The sequence below is a fragment of the Bombus vancouverensis genome, chromosome 5, assembly GCF_051014615.1.
Source record: "Bombus vancouverensis nearcticus chromosome 5, iyBomVanc1_principal, whole genome shotgun sequence".
In the NCBI taxonomy this organism is placed as follows: domain Eukaryota; kingdom Metazoa; phylum Arthropoda; class Insecta; order Hymenoptera; family Apidae; genus Bombus; species Bombus vancouverensis.
In genome coordinates this window covers 9,876,489-9,894,403 of record NC_134915.1, presented here as the reverse complement: position 1 = coordinate 9,894,403, position 17,915 = coordinate 9,876,489, and the positions used below count along the sequence as shown (strand labels likewise).

At 33.2% G+C, this 17,915-nt stretch overlaps 4 protein-coding genes across 4 annotated transcripts; 2 read left to right on the top strand and 2 right to left on the bottom strand.

The window, feature by feature from the left end:
- Positions 1-54: 54 nt before the first annotated feature.
- On the top strand, positions 55-2,718 carry LOC117163766 (dynein axonemal assembly factor 4). The gene is made up of 8 exons (XM_033346432.2): positions 55-177; positions 251-488; positions 562-760; positions 854-1,355; positions 1,430-1,530; positions 1,601-1,754; positions 1,823-2,032; positions 2,580-2,718. Exons 1-7 carry the CDS (start codon positions 55-57, stop codon positions 2,027-2,029), a joined length of 1,524 nt encoding a protein of 507 aa, XP_033202323.1. The 3' UTR covers positions 2,030-2,032; positions 2,580-2,718.
- On the bottom strand, positions 2,334-3,002 carry LOC117163804 (vascular endothelial growth factor A-A). The gene is made up of 2 exons (XM_033346538.2): positions 2,865-3,002; positions 2,334-2,773 (listed from the first exon to the last, which is right to left on the bottom strand). The coding sequence occupies exons 1-2, from the start codon at positions 2,930-2,932 to the stop codon at positions 2,437-2,439; spliced, it is 405 nt and encodes a 134-aa protein (XP_033202429.1). The 5' UTR covers positions 2,933-3,002; the 3' UTR covers positions 2,334-2,436.
- A 2,606-nt stretch (positions 3,003-5,608) lies between these two features.
- Positions 5,609-8,317, top strand: LOC117160647 (uncharacterized). Its single transcript, XM_033341527.2, has one exon. The coding sequence runs from the start codon at positions 6,781-6,783 to the stop codon at positions 7,273-7,275; it is 495 nt and encodes a 164-aa protein (XP_033197418.1). The 5' UTR covers positions 5,609-6,780; the 3' UTR covers positions 7,276-8,317.
- A 181-nt stretch (positions 8,318-8,498) lies between these two features.
- Positions 8,499-17,907, bottom strand: Mgtor (nuclear basket protein megator). The gene is made up of 16 exons (XM_033341386.2): positions 17,584-17,907; positions 17,145-17,307; positions 16,836-17,057; positions 16,197-16,756; positions 15,739-16,130; positions 15,397-15,656; positions 14,793-15,322; positions 14,189-14,713; positions 13,631-14,103; positions 13,102-13,548; positions 11,015-13,015; positions 10,525-10,935; positions 10,078-10,443; positions 9,817-10,000; positions 9,408-9,731; positions 8,499-9,331 (listed from the first exon to the last, which is right to left on the bottom strand). The coding sequence occupies exons 1-16, from the start codon at positions 17,753-17,755 to the stop codon at positions 9,219-9,221; spliced, it is 7,143 nt and encodes a 2,380-aa protein (XP_033197277.1). The 5' UTR covers positions 17,756-17,907; the 3' UTR covers positions 8,499-9,218.
- Between the last annotated feature and the right edge of the window lie 8 nt (positions 17,908-17,915).

Sequence of the window (17,915 nt, the reverse complement as noted above, 5' to 3'; positions counted from 1 at the left end):
CATCGCTTCGATAGCGAGAATTACATGTAATGGGACATTGCGTTGAAGAAGAAAATGCCAGCTATAGTTATTAAAGACTACTCTTGGCGTCAAACTTCAGAATTTGTTATATTGAACGTACCTTTGAAAGGCCATCCAAAAAAAGTTGACTTATTCGTAATAGATAATTACGTAAAGGTATAGAGTTTAATTCCTAAAGTTAAATCTTTAAATGTATATAAATAACATACGATATTTAATTCAATAACAGATCAGCTTTCCACCATTCATATTAGAATTATTTCTTTGGGCTAATGTTGTTGAAAAAGAAAGTAAATGTACTTTGACGGAAGAAGAAGCAATAGTTGCTTTGCATAAAACAAACACTAATTTGGAGTGGCCTACTCTCGAGGTGCAAGATATTAACAATGATTTTAAACGAGATTGCCGTACTCAAGCTTTAGAACATGCTCAAAAACTGGCCGAAGAAAATATGAAACTTAAGAGTGGTATGTAGAGAATTGTAAATAATGTTACAATTTATAACTTATATATTTTCCAACGATTCATAACTTCCTTCAGAAAAGCGTCAATATTTACAAAAGGAAGCAGTGAAAGAACAAATCAGTGTCAATACAGCTACACTGAATAAAATAGATGCGATACGGGACGCACACCGGAGAGAAGCTATGCAGGAATTTGAAGACTGGAGATCGAAAGCTGAATTACCATTTCTTTCTAATGTTGAAGGAGAAATACAAGAAAATAGAAAAGCTTACAAGTATGTACCAGAATTTAAATATTTTTTCTTATATCATAAATTTGTTCTTCATTTTATATAATTAACAATCTCTTTTTACATCATTTTTATAAGACCGCCACTAAAATGGTTTAAAGACAATGATAATGTGTTAAAATCTCGCCCGATGACCGAACAAGAAATATTTAACGGTAGTAACACTATAAAAGAATTTAAATCTAAAGCTGTCAACAATCAGAAGGTTATAGAAGTACAATCGGTAAATATAAATCAAGAGAGTAATCTTCAAATAGAGGTATCAGACAAGAGAGACGATTCTCTTATTAACAAAAACAACACCAGTTGTTCTCAAGATTCTGATTCAGATTCGGATATAGTAAAAGCAACAAATAAAAAAGATTTAAGTAAGGTTTATGAGAAACAGCAAAAAAGGAGACCAGGATTAGAAGCTGTAGAAGCTGCGATACAAGGTAAAATTTTGAAAAGAAATAACATATTCGAAGAACCTTCAAAATCAGTACCATTACCAAGAAAAACAGGTACAATTAACGTAACATTTTCGGAACGGAAGTTCCCAACACCGGCTAGGGAAAGCTCTCACATTGAAGAACAAGAAGTATTATTTTTTTATATTTCTGACCATTAAAATTACTATAGAAGAAAGTCATATTAATATTGACTGAATTACAGTGGTTGCAAAAACAAGTAGAAGCAAGACGCAAAATTGGTTTTAACGCGGAAGATCTTCGACAGGAAGAACGAGATCCGCAATGGTTAAAAGATAAAGGAGAGTACGTTTGATACTTTGATAAAGCCTTATATTAATTATATTGTAACAAATTATTTATCATTATTTTTTAGTGATTTCTTCAAAGTTGGAAATTATCTGGCGGCCATAAGTGCTTACACATGTGGCATTAAGATTAGTGATAAAATGGCATCTCTCTATGTGAATAGATCAGCAGCACATTATGCATTAGGGAATTATTGTAGATGTGTAGAAGACTGTTCTAAAGTAAGTCGTTGAAATTGTAATTTGTTCAACTTGTAAAAATAAATTGAAACATTCATTTTATCTTTCAGGCACTAGAACTAATGGAACCGAAATGCGAAAGCAATCGAGAGTCAAGGGCCAGGTGTCACGCTCGACGAGGCGCAGCCCTCTGTAAATTGTCTGCGCCTCAGCATGGTATTCCTGAACTAGAAGCTGCTCTAGAGTTGACACCAAACAATGAAAGTATAAAACGTGACGTGTTGGCCGCGAAACAATACTTCGACGTAAAAGACTAATAAGTAAGTAGGTGAACTAGATTATTTGACTAATTGAAAAAGCTGGTAGAACGTTATTCGTTTTTATTATTTTTGGAACGAAGCATCATAAAGCAAAAGGTGTTTGAGAAGGAATTAAATATGAAAAAAATATATTATTCAAAAAAATTTATTAATGTGTTATAAAAAAAACATATAGTGCTTTATATTATGTTATAAAAATATCACAGTCAACAGAAGAGTGATTAAATCGAGGAACTTATCCTATATTAAAATTAATTATGTAATGTTATTTAATCGCGCGATTATAAATATTTTGGTATATTTCAATTCTTTAACGAGTAACTAAGTAACTACTTATAATATTCTTATAACAACGCATAAGTATTTTTCATTGCTGTTTTAAGAAAAAATTTCAATAGAATGAATCAATCAAATTTTATCATTCTTTTATGGACACACCCACATTTTGTATGTTCCAAAGCATGTATCACTTCGTGATGCCTGTCACGTTGTCGGTCAATCGTGTGTTTCACCATGAAAACAAGACTGACGTTTCTGGTTTCGATAGGTGCACAAATCTGTTTGGGATCCGGGCAACATCCGGCTCCTTTGCAACGTGTCAAAACGGTAGAGGCAGGATAAAAAACTTCGTCCGGGCTAGGGCCGACAGTTAGAAGTTCTGCCACTGGTATAGCTCTCGGTTGTGGCATGGAACACCGAAATTCATGCACTAGTTGCACGTGATTCAGAAATCCGCTATCTCTGAAAATCAAGTCCATTATTTTAATCGATCTGTCAAAGCCATGTGACCAATATAAGCTTTGAGTTTATATATAGATATAATATAATTTACCTATGATGTCTGCCAATTGTAGCAAAGGCAAGATGGATAGAAATGAACAGTAAAATATAGCTTCTCATATTTTCAGTTCTTTCTTAGTATTAAATGGGATTTTGGTGAAAAAGAATTCTACTTTAATTGAAAATCAACACGTCCTGATTGATTTCACTCGCAATTGTCCGGGTCGAGAACTGCGACTACTCTTCTGTGATCTGAATTCTTTCTCCTGCTATATATATATGTAACTTTCATCCTCGGCCCGATGCCCTCTGCCTCCCCTCTTTTTCCGATTTCTCATCATCTTTCTTCGTTGATCTACCTTTGGCCGTATTGTTTTGTCTCGTCCTACGGCAATTCGCACCGTCTCTCTCTCTCTCTCTCTCATTTCTCGGTAAGCTCGAGGAGGACTTGAAGCAAAGCGTTCCGAGAACATCGCAAAGATAACTATAATTACAACTAGTGGGTCCTGCCTCCCGTTCGAACTGGGACCATGTTACGTCGCGTGACTAATCATCCTTTCTTCATCAATTGCCTCCTCTTTCTCTCATTTTCTCCTTTCATCGTATTTCCCTTTCCTTTCCATACTTTGAATCTGACAAATTTCTACCAGTCATCAGTCAAATTATCATCTACCCTCTGATTTTCTTCTTCGTGTAGGTACCGGTTGCATCCCAAGCACTGTTTTTCGTGCATCGATGCATTTTGTTCGATCCTTCTTGCTCTCAAATAATTCTTATGGAAGTCTCAGTGACTTTATTTTCACTGACTTACTCTATTAAAAAATTTATGAACTATTTAAGAAATTAAAAAAAGACAATTTAAATCTAATATTCAATCGTTATTACGGAAGTAATAATTCACATAAATATTTATATTTTTAATTTTTATTCAGAGGAACGATTAGATGTCAGCAGATCTGTATAATTAAGTTAAAGAAACTGCTTAATATAGCGGCATAGCATGAAGTATCTCGACCCTCTCTGGTCTCCAGTGTTATATGATGCGACAGGTTGCAGTGAGTCATTGCAATCGTCTGCGAAGTGTCTGATTGCAAAATTTACTCATGACGTTCTTTTCATTTTTACACGATGTATAAATAGTAAAAGATAATTTTTTATGTTGCCATTTATCAAATGAATAATATATCTGTTTCCGAAAATTTTTTATATGGAAGGTGAGAGTGACTATCGGTTGCACAAATCGAAACTCATGTTACGAATATCCGTTAACAGCTATTCATGGAACTGACTCAATGGTATGCGAAGTTACGAATCTATGAACCGTTAATGGAATTTTGTGTGTAGGTGTATCGGTTGATAGCCTTGATCATTGAAGATATCTATCTACTAGATTTTAAGAAATAGCATTATTAGAAATTTTATTGTGCTTTTTTAAAAAAAGTTTGTTGTTTTAGTTCCTTTATTCTTATTTTCTCCTTAAATAATCAAAATTTCCTAGTTGATTATTTTAATCTCATTTAAGAATTGATATTTATTGAATTACGTGACTTCTAGCACTAACACGTTCATTATATATTTTATTTTTATTTGCACCATGAGGGCTATCCCGTTACGTCAAATGAATCCGTGAAATTACTAATCGTCACACCCACAATTTTGCTATTAATTATATCTCTTATAACTGAAATTATAATGTCGTAGTAAATACATTAATACCTCTTAAGAAAGATGTTCTTTCTGTACCAGTAAATAGATTAATCAATAAAAATATGAATAAAAAGCAATTATTATGAAGAATAAGATGAGGACAAGTATATATGTACGAAGCATATAAGAGGCTTTTATAAAATATAAAACAGAAAACTGGGAGAAAATTAATTGTATGGCGAATTGTCAAAATGAGATACAAACGAATTTCTACTCTCTTACAAGTAACCATTTGGAAATTTGAAATGATGGTTGACTGATGATTCATGTACTTACATCCGCGATCAGAAAGTAAATGTACTCGGTATAGTGCTTATATTTGAAGATTAAATAGTTTCTGATTTCATAAAAATTTTATTCAATCAAGCAAACTTTTTGTCTCTTTTCTATTCTTTGTATCTCTATTGCGTTTCTATTCTTAGTATCACTGGTCTTTTATCAAACATAGTCCAGAGATAAGAGTTCATTGAGAATAATTGCAAAGTCAATGTATTACTCTTCACGTGTGTAAATGGAACAGTATGTACAGTCGATTGAATTTAATTATCATATTGATGTATATCTTTATATAATATAACGAATGGGAAAATAATCGCGTAACTTCGCGAGAATAAATAAATATCTAAATAACAGTTACATATTTATATACACGAATAGATCTCATGCGGAAAAACAGGAGAAAACTTGTTTTATTTAATTTGTTCTGTTCGTTACAATCAGCATAATTATATTTTAACAGACGAAATGTACATAAACGAAATTTACACAAAAAATATATCTAATGAATTGGATAATGCAGAATACATTTTATGAAAGAGGAAATAGCTAATACATTCTTATCGAAAGTAATTTTGAATACTTCACCTGTTTTATTAGAATCAAGATATAAAATTTATCTCAATTTTCTGTGTATTATTATTTTTTTTAATAAAAAATGAAGATCAAGATAGATAAATAAAAAATATATTTTGTAAATTCAAAGATATCTTAAGAATAAGCAAGTATTTATACAGTTGAGTGCATACCTTGCACCAACAACTTAAAACTATATTTCAAAGGGGTCGTTGCGAGAAAATGACCACTTCAATTCTTCCTTTGCAACAAATATTCGACCGCGAAACATCATTCTAGCAGTTTTGTTTGTGGAAAAGTCTCAAATTATAAGAGAAATTAATGTTCCTTGAAATCTCAGAACCATAGTTTACAACCTGCCTTTAATATATCGACTGGAGATTTTTTTTATGAAACAATGAGGAAAATAGTAGGAGGTAGAAGATAGGAAGATGTAACACAACCGCATATTTCTCAATTATTTATTGTACTCGACTTTCAATGAATCATATTAATATGAGTCAATTTTACTTATAAGTAAAAACTTACCACATCTTTGTAAACTTCAATAAAAAAAAGTGACTCCCGCAATTATTACAATCTTACTTACATCATTGATTGTCCATTGAGTTATGAATAGCTTGTCCGAAATGAATTTGTTGAATGTGTATTAAAAGTTTCATATGTATATGAGTGATAGCTTGCTCAAGTAACATACCAATAAAAGAAAAGTCGAAGTTCGACTTTGATATAAGCGCGTACATCCTCTTATCGGAAAGTTAGTCGATCGCATTGACAAATATGTCGAAGAGAGTAGCAAATTATAAGAGTTTATTGTGTGAATTTAAGTCTGAAGAATATGTTAAATTGAAAAATAGTTATAAAATGATGATTTCCTTATTGTATATTACATTATTGTGTATTATAGTATTTTAAAAATTTAACATCACTGTATTAAGCTTTAAGGCATATTCCAGGATGGAATCCATGACGCATACGATAGAAAGTGTGACAATTCCCATGCATCGGGATATTTTGAGTGGTTTAAGGAATGCATGAGTAAATGTTACCGCAGAATTGTAGGATATCAGATTTTACGTGTGCATGAATGTAACGATGCGTGTATACCTTGCGTGAAGTGTGTGCAAGCTCTTCCATGTATAAATACACTTCTGGCAGCAGGAAAGTCTCAGTTGGATGCCTCTTGATACGACTACATATCAGTGGTTCGTGTAATTTGGCTAGAGAAGACACATCTCAAACGCGTTCACCAAGTATCGCGCCGTAAAATTTGAATTTATGAACGTGATCTTCAGTGAGATTCAAATTGAATCTTTCAATTTGCCCAAACTGTGTGTGTAAAGATAATCATAGTGATACAACATACATTATTCAATAAGAATTATAGTATAAATTAACAGATACAAGGCATGAGAAATAGGTCATTGAGGACTTTCCTATTGGAGTTAATGATACTCATCCTATTGGCTTTGGACAACATGGTGCGATCAACGGCGGTAAATAGCAATAAGATTACTTTATCTGAAGCAGTGAAAACTTCCAGCATGTTTGTTTGTAAAAAACCACAATTTCGAGCGTACCATCTGAGAGACTTGATGCAAAACGTACATCAGAATCCTGGGGAGAGTACCATTCAGCCTGTTTATATTGTCGTAAAGCGATGTGACGGACACTCCGGATGCTGCATGAATTCAGATATGAGTTGTCTACCTGTACAATCAGCGATCTATTATGAAGAAATTGAAATTGAGGTAATGAGTTACGAAACTAATAACAGGACTAATAACAGACGACAATGGATCAGCGTGGAACAGCATGGTCAATGTTCCTGTGAAATGACCAGAATCAGTGATCGGTATCGACTAGAGCATCAGCAGCCTAACGTAACTTTAATTTCAAATTAGTTAATCAGATAGACTAAAGGGAGACGTTTCAAAATAAGTGACTTTTGCATAACAAATTGTAAATATAACACACAGTATTGATTTATAGGAAATATTGTTAATGAATCAAAATATGTAATTAAGAATGTTAAAGTTTTTATTTTGTTTGAGTTAGTTTACTTTAATTTACCGGTTTAGTTCGGAAACGTTTAGTGTAAACGTGTCTGATGCTATGTGCACAGAAACTTGGCATACAGCCCAACAACGTGATGATTGTCTCTCCAACATCAAATTATCATAGAATAGTTGATGGACACCTGTTTTAAAAAAAATATATATATATGTATGTATATTATTAGTTCTGCTACGCAACGAATTTATACAACTTCTCAGGAAGTGAAAAAACTTGACGATCTATTCATATTTATAGCAAACTTCTACTTTCCCATTATCAGAAATATTATGGATTTAATTAAGAAAAGTAGGCGTTCTATAACAATTAAAAAGTAAATGATGAAGTTAATTTTCATTTAAGTCAATTTTCAAAGCATAAGACATTAAAGTTTTTCGTTGTTTTTTCAAACCACAAACGAAAAACAAAGAAAGAAGTAAAATTAAATTGACTTCATTGAAAATATTCAGATAATATCATACATAACTGACTATATGTAACTCACTATACGAAAATAATAGACAAAAATTAATTATTTATGTAACTAGTCATATTTCGTGCTCTATCTTACAATTATTTTTAACAATATTAAAAAGAAATAAAGGGGACCAAAGTGTATTATTATTTTAGAAATCACTCTGACTCTTTTAGAAGAGGGGTTTAATATTCATTATTGTGATATTATCATATTTATATAGTAGTAACATCGAAATCATAGTACTGATAGATTTCGTTTTAATTGTATTGTAAAACATGTAAAACTGATATTTATTAATCAATTATATCTCCAGTATTTATACATATTTGCCATATTTTTTTAATTCACTCGTTATGTGTAAGTTTTTGCAAACAATACAAGATATTTGAATACTGAAAAAGTATTAATTAATAATGCTATTTTAAAATACGACTAAACTACACAAGAGACTGATGTATAAAATATATTGTATTATTACACATCTTCTGTGTGTGGAACGTAATAAATACCTTTTATTTATTCTAATAGTAAATTTCATAATAAATGTCAAATTCTATTTAAGCAGATACCATAAGTATACAAATAAAACTTAGGTAGATATTTTATATTATTTATTGATAGTTGGAAGTTGAAACATAATATGTAAATATATGTCTCTAATGCTTACTTATAGGACTGTTGAAAAAGATAGTAGAATTCATACTTAAATTTGTAAAATACAAAAAAAGCAATGCACTTATATAAAATAAAATACTTGTTACATGTCTTGTCGAACATTTTTAATAAAATATTTATGACGAACATTGTGTAATTTATGAAACTCAACACATAATTCATGATATACGTCTTGTACAAAATATTTTGCATAAATACATTTGTACTATGAACCACATCAATATTATATGAAATTTGAATAATAATTATATAAAAGTCAGTTCCAAGAATACATAAACAAAACACCCTAAATGCTGTTTAGTTTTAATTTAATTTCTTAGCCTCAATAAAGGAATGTTACCTTAGATTCCGAAGAATTAGAAATCGACATTACGTTTTTAATTTCATATAGTTCCCATTTGAAAAGGTAGATATATACTGCCATTATAAGACTTATATCATAGTTTCATTTAAGTTTAGGTATAACAAATGTTACATCGACAAATGTATCTGTACAACAAACATATTGTTTAATGCTAAGTAAAAGTATCCTTGTCTTGAAGGTCGATATATTAATAGTCAACATTTCTTACACCGTTCGTTTGCAAAGACAACAACGTCAAAGTTTCCGCATGAGTTCGTATACAAAATTATTTAATTTTAGAATCGCGCATATGAATATTTAGATCGCATTCGCCGGCCTCTTGTTCCACGTCCTCTTCCTGTTTCACTATTTGCTCCCCTTGTTGCGTGTCCTCGCATTACGCTTTGTCCTTTGAAACACACCAAATGTTTACATTAGGAAAATATATTCTTATTTCAAAATTTATCATTTACGATTGCATTTACCTCTACCGCCAGGTTGTTGACTTTCCCATACAATAGGTGTAGGTCGACTACCACGCGTTCTAAATCGATCTTGCGATCTTGCCGATCGTCGTGCCGTAGCTCCTCTAGCACCATTTGCTGCAGCTGCAGCATTAGCTGCTGCCATTGCCCTTTGCCGAGTATTACTGGATGGAGACGCTTCCGCTTCACGACTTTCTTCTACTTCATCTTCCACTATATCACTTCCTGGTTCTTCAGTTCCTTCGCCTGTATCTACTGCATCATCATCCCCAGAGATTAAAGGACCAGTTTCATCTGTACGTTTTTCACCTTCTGAGCTCATACCTACATGTAATTATTTATAATTTATTTATTTAGTAATATGCAATTATTTAGAATTTTGATTGATATTAACATAGCTTATAATTACCTTCAGTTGGCGTCGTGCTAATAGATTCTGTAATCATTTCAGTTTGATTATGTTGTTGATCGTCAACACCAAGTACACGAATACTTGGTATTGTAGGCTCCTCAGTAACATCAGTAGTACCCGTTACTGATACCGGTGTTACTGAAACTGGAGTTTCCTGTTCTTCTGAAGGTCCACTACTTGTCTAGAAGTACGTCGTTTAATTACATGACAAAATGAAATGCTACAATGTTATATAAAAATATTTAATTATTCTTATACCGAAGGTGGTAAATCAGCGGCTGGTGAAACTTGTAAAGGAGTAGTAGGTACACTACGACCAGTACCACCATCTTCTAATTGAACAAGATCCATTCGCGTATCATCCATACTTTCTTGAATTACTTGTGCTACACCAGAACTAGATGACCCAAATATCGTTCGAGTTGCTGATCCAGAAGGAGTTGATAACGAAGGAGTCGATGATGCTGTTGTTGGTGCAGACGAATCTCCAAACGTAAAACGTCCTTGGGGAACTTGAGGTGAACTTACAGCTTCTCCAAATCCGTCTCCTCGACGTGGTACGAATAAAGTTGGAGTACTTGGCACTATGCTATCATCGCCACCATCTTCATATCCTTGTTGCGGCTAAAATTCATTTCATTAAAAGAGATGCTTTATTTCCGTCCTTCTATTCCCTTATCTTTGTATATAAAAATGAATATATACCAAGAGAAGATGTTGTTGTTGTTGTTGTCTAGGCATTGGCGCAATTCCACGTGAAGATCGAGTTCCGAACGATGTAGGTGGTTCTCCTGTTGGTTCAGCACTACTAATTGCTTCCGACTGTTGTTGCTGTTGATTCGTAGGTACTGTTACTTGTGTTTGTCTAGGAACTTCTACACTTGTAGAATCTTCTCCCATTATAATTTCAACTTCATTATTATCTCTTTCCACTTCTACTTCCACTTCATAAGGTATCTCTTCTTCTTCTTCCATTTCTTCATATGCGTCATTATCAAATTCTTCTTCTTCCTGAGTCTGATGATTACCACCTCCTTCACCTTCGTCGCAATCTACTACAACGACACAGCCTTCTTCTACTTCTTCATCTTGATCTCGTTGGCTTGATGTTGGTACCTAAAAATTAAATAAGTACATCATTCTAAATATTTAATTATTGTTTAATATTTCCTACACTTTTATTATTTAAATTCACCTGGTACTCGACCTCTGAAGCGCTTGCACTAGCAGTAGATGACATTTCTTGTCTAGACCGTTTAGATTTGGGACTAAGCACTTGCTCCTGCCTACTATGATCTACACCTTCAACAATTCCAGACCCTGATGCTGTCGAATCAAGAGCTCTAGGACGTTTATGGCCTGTCGAAGCTTGCGATGTGCTTACTGACTGAGTAGAACTGCTAGCTACAGTCTGCTGTTGATCACTGACAGCAGCTTGTTGCTGTTGTTGTTGTTGTTCCACTCTTGGACTAACTAGTGCAACAGTCTGCTGCTGTTGTTGCTGTTGTTGTTGTTGACATTGCTGTTGTTGTACACTAAGTGTTTCTGCACTTTCTGGGTCTTCCCTTTGCGTTGATTCTGCTGATTCACTTAATTGTGGTTGAACAACGAGTTGTCGTAAAGTATTTGGCGCTGTCTGCGATGAACTACTACTAGTACTAGCTGGTTGAAAATCTGGAAGGCTACTAGTTGGCGAACTCGTTTCAGTAGTATGCACCACCTGTTGCTGTGGCTGTTGCTGTTGATGAGGTGCAACCATTACTGGTGCACTTGCAGTTGTGGGTAAAACGGCAGCTGTTCTAGACTGTACTACTACACTCATAGGTCGAATACTCGCTAATGGAGTTTCAGCGCGAGCAGACATAGGTTTAATATTAGCCGTTGGTGGTTCCGTAGTGGCACTAATTCCACTAACACCAGCTACTTGTCGCTGTAGTTGAGTTACTCTTTGTACAAGAGTTTCTTTTTCTGCCTGGATTTCTGACTTTTCATGTTCCAAACGAGAGATTCTACTTTCCATTTGAGATTTAAGTGCTGCAAGTCTAGCATCATGTTCAGCAGTATCTGATTCGGTAGCACCAGCTTCGACTTTAGCTTTTAAGTCAATTAATTCCTTTTCGCAAATTTTCTTTGATTCTCTTAGCCGCATGAGCTCAGTTCTTGCCGTCGTTAATGCTCGTCTAACACGTTCTTCTTTCTCAACGCGTGTCCTGTTCATCGTATCGATCTCTTTCTTTAACGATTCTGCTTCATTTTGTACAACTATCATTTGACGAGATAATTCATCAACCTTTGATGTTAATTCTAGATTTGCTTGACGCAATTCTTGCCTGCCTTCTTCTCGTAATTGATCTTCACGTTCTTGAGATATACGACCAACATCTTCATTTCCAGAAGTACCAGCCGACATTCGAGACTCTTCAGATTTACTCTTTTCTTCTTCTACTGTTTTCGCCAGTTCTTCAAATTGAGTCTTGTATTTTTTCGCTATTTTTCTTATTTGAATCTCTTTATTCTTTATGTCATTCAAGACTACTTCTTTATCACCAAGCTCTTTTCTTAATGTTACTAAATCCTTAGCTTTCAAAGAAGAATCAGCAAGAGCTTCGTTTAAGTCTTGACCCAATTTACGTGCCTCTTCAGATGCTTTTTGAATTTCTTCTCCCTGAGTTTGTACTTGTTTCTGGAGTAGTGATAGCTGTTCTTCTAATACACCCTTTTCTGTTTTCAATTGATTTAATTCTTCCGCACGTTTAGCATGTGTTTCACGTTCAGATGTGAGCAGTTTACTAAGATTTTCCCTTTCAGTTTGCAATCTACGCCAATCTTCCGGACTTGTTTTGTTCGCCCTTTCTACTAATGTATTAGCTCTTTGTCTCCATCTAGTTGCTTCTCCTTTAAGACTTGTATTTTCTTGTAATAAGGCTTCAGTCTTCGCTTGTAAATCTCGTGATGTAGCTCGAAGTGGTACTACTTCTTCAGAAAGTGCTGCAACTTTTGCGGTAAGCTCTGAAACTTTTGCACTTAAACTATCTCTTTCCTCTCTTAGGATTCTATTGGAATCTGTGATGGCATTTAAAGTTTCAACTTTCCGCAATAGCTCTGCGTGTTTAGATGTTGTTACTACATCAATTTCAGACTTTTCTCTTTCCGAATTAAGGGCAGCTTCTGTTTCCTTTAATCTTTTTTCCATAACCTAAATTAATGAAAAAGTATTAACAGTTACATTGCATTAAAAAGTTATACAAATTAAAATTTTAGTAAGGAAACTTGGATACTAACTTCCACTTGTGATTTCAATCTAAGATTTTCTGCTCTTAGAACATCAAATTTTGCTACAGCTAAATCTTTTTCACGTCTTAGATATTTCATTACTTTTAATAACTGTTCAGCAGATTTGGAATCATCTTCAAGTCCACTAAAGCTACGATTCATTGCTTCCAAACTAGTATCAGGACTTCCCTGTTCAGCTATCTTTGATTGTTGGCTATGCATGATTGCAGTCTTGTCACTTAATTCTTGAATTTGAGTATGCAAAATAGCATTTTGTGCATCCAGATCTGATATTCTTTGTTGCATTTCTTGGATTTCTTCATGTAATCTTTTCTCTCTTTCTTGACAAGCTTCTCTCTCAAGATTTAAAGCTTCTGTAGCTGCATTTCTTTCTTGAGTTAAGCTTGCTATCTTTTGTTCTACTGTTTGGGCATCTTCTTTCAATTTCGCTAATATCTATAAATGAGGCGATAACAAAGAATTACATTACATTCTGTATTTTATTTATTTGCATAAATGAAGTGATGATTATGTTTACCTGCAAATCTGTTGAATGCAATACCATTTCTCTAGCATACTTCTCTTCCGCTTCTTTAACTGATACTGAAGCATTATGTAAATCACCTTTTACAATTTCCAATTCTCCTTTAACTTCATCTAACTCTTCAAGTCTTCTCTCTGCATCAGCTAACTTTTCTCTTAATTCTGAATCAGTTTCTTGTTGACCATTAGAAACTTTTGCTAATTCTTCTACTAATTCTTGAACTTTCTTTTGAAGGGATATTATTTCTACACGCGCTTCTTTTAAAGCAGTTTCTAATTCTTCTTTACATTTATTATGTTGCGCCGTTACCTCCCTTAATTGAGCTTCTGCACTTTCTGCAATGTCGCAATATTGTTGGCTTTGCTGCCGTGCACTTTTTAGTTGTTCGGATAAAGATTTTGCTTCTGCTTGTATCGTCGTAAGTTGCATTTCAAGTTCTTTTAATTTCTTTACAGGATGTTCATCACCTGCAAGTTTAAATATGCACAGAATTTTATTTATAATTACCTCTAATTAAATAAATGAAAATTTAACTCTGTATTTCACACGTACCAGTGAAAGGTTTAGATATTGAATGAGTAGCAGCTTGTCTTAGTTTCGTATTAAGTTCTTCTATACGTTGTACATTTTGAGAATCAGATTGACGAGCTTGTTCCAATTCTATGCGAATTTGTTCGGTTATATTACGTTCTTCGGTTAATCTTTCTTGAGCTGTAGTAAGTTGTTTTTCTAAATGTGCAGATAATTCTCTAAATCGATCTTGTTCTTCCTGCAAACGACGTCTTAAAGCGGCACATTCTCTTGTAGCATCATCTAGACGCTGTTCAGCACGTAATTGACCCTCAGCCTGAACCCGTTCCAAACTTGCTTTAATAGATTCAACGTCTGCTCGCAATAAAGCTTGCGTTTGACGTTCTCTCTGATATGTTTCACGTTCTTTCATAAGGCGACTTTCAGAATCACTTAAAATTGAAAGAGATCGACGTAAGTTTTCTAATTGTACTTCAGCACGAGATAGTCGCGTTTGAGCTGCCAAAGCTTCATCTTTTAAAATCATTAAGCTTTGCTCATGTTTGCCTATAAAAAGAAACAACTTATCAATAGTTATTAATACTTTTTTAACACAATATCTGTGAACACAACAAATATTTCATACCAATTGTCACATTGTAATTTAAACATTTCTCTTCAAGAACTTTTATTTGAGACTTATAAGAAGCAACATTTGGTTGTAAAAGATTAAATCTATCATTAGCCGAATCTAACTGCGCTTTTAATCTGCAACATCTGTCTGAATGAGCTTCTGCTTCTTTTCTAAGCCTTTCTACTTCCTCTCCTAACATTCGTTCATGGGCTGCCCTCTCTTTTTTGTATGTTTCATAATCATCTGTAATCTGTTTCAATTTAGTTTCAGTTTCTGTCAATTGTTTTTGCAATTCTTTTTCTCTATTAACATCATCTTGAGTAATAGTAGCCACTTCATCTTTAACAGGTTTTACTCCATTAATTTCTCTCCCTTCTTCTTCTTCTTGTGTCATAGATAGTTCTTTTTTTTCTGTTACATTTGCCTGCTTTAAACATTGCTGATACATATTTTTATACATGTCCCGTTGTCGTAAAAGACCTTCTAACATCTTGGCTTGTCTGTCTTGAGCAGCTTGCATGTCTTCCAATTGTTCTAGGTACCTATTATAATTATGGAAAACTAAAATAAATGAAATCAAACATTATTGTAATACATTTTTAGTACAATTACAGACCTCTCTAATTTTTCTTTCATTTCGCCAGAATTTATTTCATCTGTTGCTCTTTCTATTTCTTCTTGTCTTGATGATAATGTACGAACTATTGATAATAACTTCTGATTATTTTCTTGTAATTCTTCAATATCTTTAAAAGTAACAAGCTTTTTACTAATGATTTCAGATGAAGCAAGATTATCCATATCCATTGAAAATTCATTTGTATCAACAGCTGCACTAGTTCTACTCTCTTGGACTTCTTTTAAAAGGAAGCATACCTAAAAATAGCAAATATTGCATACAAATTTCATTATATACTCAAAAATATATAAGCATGTACATCTAGCTTTAATTGCTTACCTGTCTAGCTAAATCTGATACTTCTGTTTTTAACCTTTGATTTTCTTTAGTATGGTGCTTAGCAATGCGATTTGCTTCATCAGTTGTTTCTTGTAGTCTATGATTTTCTACTAAAAGTTCATCTAATCTTGATGTTAATGTACCAATATTTGCCATAGCGGTTTCATAATCTTCACGTTGTTGTTGTAAAACAGGAGCCTTCTCTTCTAATTCATGTAAAATGACGTCCATTTGTGATTTTAGACGTCCATTTTCTTCTCGTTCTGAAGTCAACTCATTTGTTACATCTACTAATTGCGTATAAATTTGAGTAAGGCTTAAGCCTTTCCTAAGCACCCGACTAGCTATAGCTGCTGTAGGTGCAAGCTGTTCAACAGCTTGATCTAGCCGTTCTGTTAAAAGAATTGTATGATTATTAGACAAATAAGATTCTACAAAGATAACAATAAACTAATTACCTTGTTTAATATTTTTCAATAACTCATTTGCATGATTTAATTCTTTTGAAAGCTCATCTATCTTCTGTTCTTTTTCTACTAACTCTTGCTTATGTTGTAACTGAAGTTGATTATGTGTTGTCTCTAGCGTTCCATACTGTTCAGTAGCATGTTCTAGTAATTCCTGAAGTTCTTTAACTGCATTACTAAATTCCTCAGCTTTTGCATTTGCTTCATCTGCCATGCCTTTATAAAGATCTGCTAATCTAGTCTGAGCACCAATTTCTTCTCGATAAGAAGCATGCATAGAAATTTCGTGTGTACGTTGTTCTTCTAATTTTTGAGATAGTTCATCGCAGCGTCGTTGAAGAGATGTGTATAATTCTCGTAACTGTGCTGTTGCTTCATTCGCAATACGCAATTCTTCATCACGTTGTGCCAAACGTGTATCTGTTAAGAGCGCTCGTGCAGAAGCTTCTGCTCTTGTTGACTGTAATTCTGACATTCTCTTTGCCAATTCTTCTTCAAGACTAGCCATTTGCTGTGATAAAAGAGTCCTTTCTTGTTCTAAACGTTTTTCTCTAAAATATTTCAAATAACATATTAAAATTTTGTGAAGATTTGAGTCCATTATGAAATATTTATTATCTAAATACATACTTGAATTCAAGGGTCATATCAAGACTTCGAATTTCTTCTGTTTCTGCTAAAGCTTGACATTTTGCAGCAACAGCATTTCGCAATTGAGTACCCAGAGAAGATAGTTCAGTATGCATTCTCTCAATTTCTCTATCTCGCCTTTCAACTTGTAATTGTAATGCATCCCTTTCATCCACAACTGTATCTCTATGGCGACGCAAATCACCATTTTCTTTTTCTAATCTGTAAATAATTAAATAATTATTATAATCATATGTATTGTGCATATATAATAATACTTTTTTATAACAACACATAAACAACATGTACCTTTTAACAGTCTCCTGTAGTTTTTGTATTTCACCTTTAGTTTGATCTAAACTAGTTTGTAGTTCAGTAGTATATTTTTCTGCCAATTCAAGTTTTCCCTTACATTCTTCAGAGTCTGATTTTTCTTCTGTTAAATCCTTTTGTAGTTTATCTAAAGTTTGGTCTAATAAAATTTCAAAAATAAAAATTTTGTTCATTTTTAATAACCCAATTTCATTAATATTACAAAAATAAAGACTTTGTAATATACATATAATTAAATAATAAAATTGGCCATCAAGTTTTTTATAGCAAAGTTTCTTTTATATATGCAATAAGATATTTAATGTAAACTATTTAATGAATGCGGCACATACCAATGGAGAGGTTATCTCCTTTGTGTAAATAAACTAGTCAACCGTTATAGTAATAAAAAATATAAAATTCAATTTAAACTTACCAAAATTTTTTCTGTTAGTTTCAAAAACTGCTTTTGCTGTAATGTACTGTTCGAATTTTTCATTGAAATAAGCACTAAGCTTTTTTGCAAGTGAGTCAGGAACTTGCGTTAATTCTTCTTCAGTTAAAACTTCTCTCAACACATTATGTTCGTTCTCTTCTGTTTTCTCCATCTTTTCGTTCGATATTGCTCAATCAAGAAAATCTTTCTTCAATGATGAGTTAATACCTTATTAATAATCAGGCTCGATCGAAGACACATTTGATCAAACATTCAATGTATATCACCTTTCTCCCTGTAAATCACTATGGCTTTTATCGAACTGACGCGGA

What these genes read in the sequence shown, in the direction of transcription:
- LOC117163766 (XM_033346432.2), top strand. Translation starts at nt 55, where the DNA reads ATGCCAGCTATAGTTATTAAAGACTACTCTTGGCGTCAAACTTCAGAA. An exon ending in TGGTTAAAAGATAAAGGAGA is followed by an intron (nt 1,531 to 1,600) that starts GTACGTTTGATA and finishes ATTATTTTTTAG; the next exon opens with TGATTTCTTCAAAGTTGGAA. An exon ending in GTGTAGAAGACTGTTCTAAA is followed by an intron (nt 1,755 to 1,822) that starts GTAAGTCGTTGA and finishes TTTATCTTTCAG; the next exon opens with GCACTAGAACTAATGGAACC.
- LOC117163804 (XM_033346538.2), bottom strand. Translation starts at nt 2,932, where the DNA reads ATGAGAAGCTATATTTTACTGTTCATTTCTATCCATCTTGCCTTTGCT. An exon ending in ACAATTGGCAGACATCATAG is followed by an intron (nt 2,774 to 2,864) that starts GTAAATTATATT and finishes CTTGATTTTCAG; the next exon opens with AGATAGCGGATTTCTGAATC.
- LOC117160647 (XM_033341527.2), top strand. Translation starts at nt 6,781, where the DNA reads ATGAGAAATAGGTCATTGAGGACTTTCCTATTGGAGTTAATGATACTC.
- Mgtor (XM_033341386.2), bottom strand. Translation starts at nt 17,755, where the DNA reads ATGGAGAAAACAGAAGAGAACGAACATAATGTGTTGAGAGAAGTTTTA. An exon ending in AACTAACAGAAAAAATTTTG is followed by an intron (nt 17,308 to 17,583) that starts GTAAGTTTAAAT and finishes AAATTTTATTAG; the next exon opens with ACCAAACTTTAGATAAACTA. An exon ending in TAGCACGACGCCAACTGAAG is followed by an intron (nt 9,732 to 9,816) that starts GTAATTATAAGC and finishes AATTACATGTAG; the next exon opens with GTATGAGCTCAGAAGGTGAA.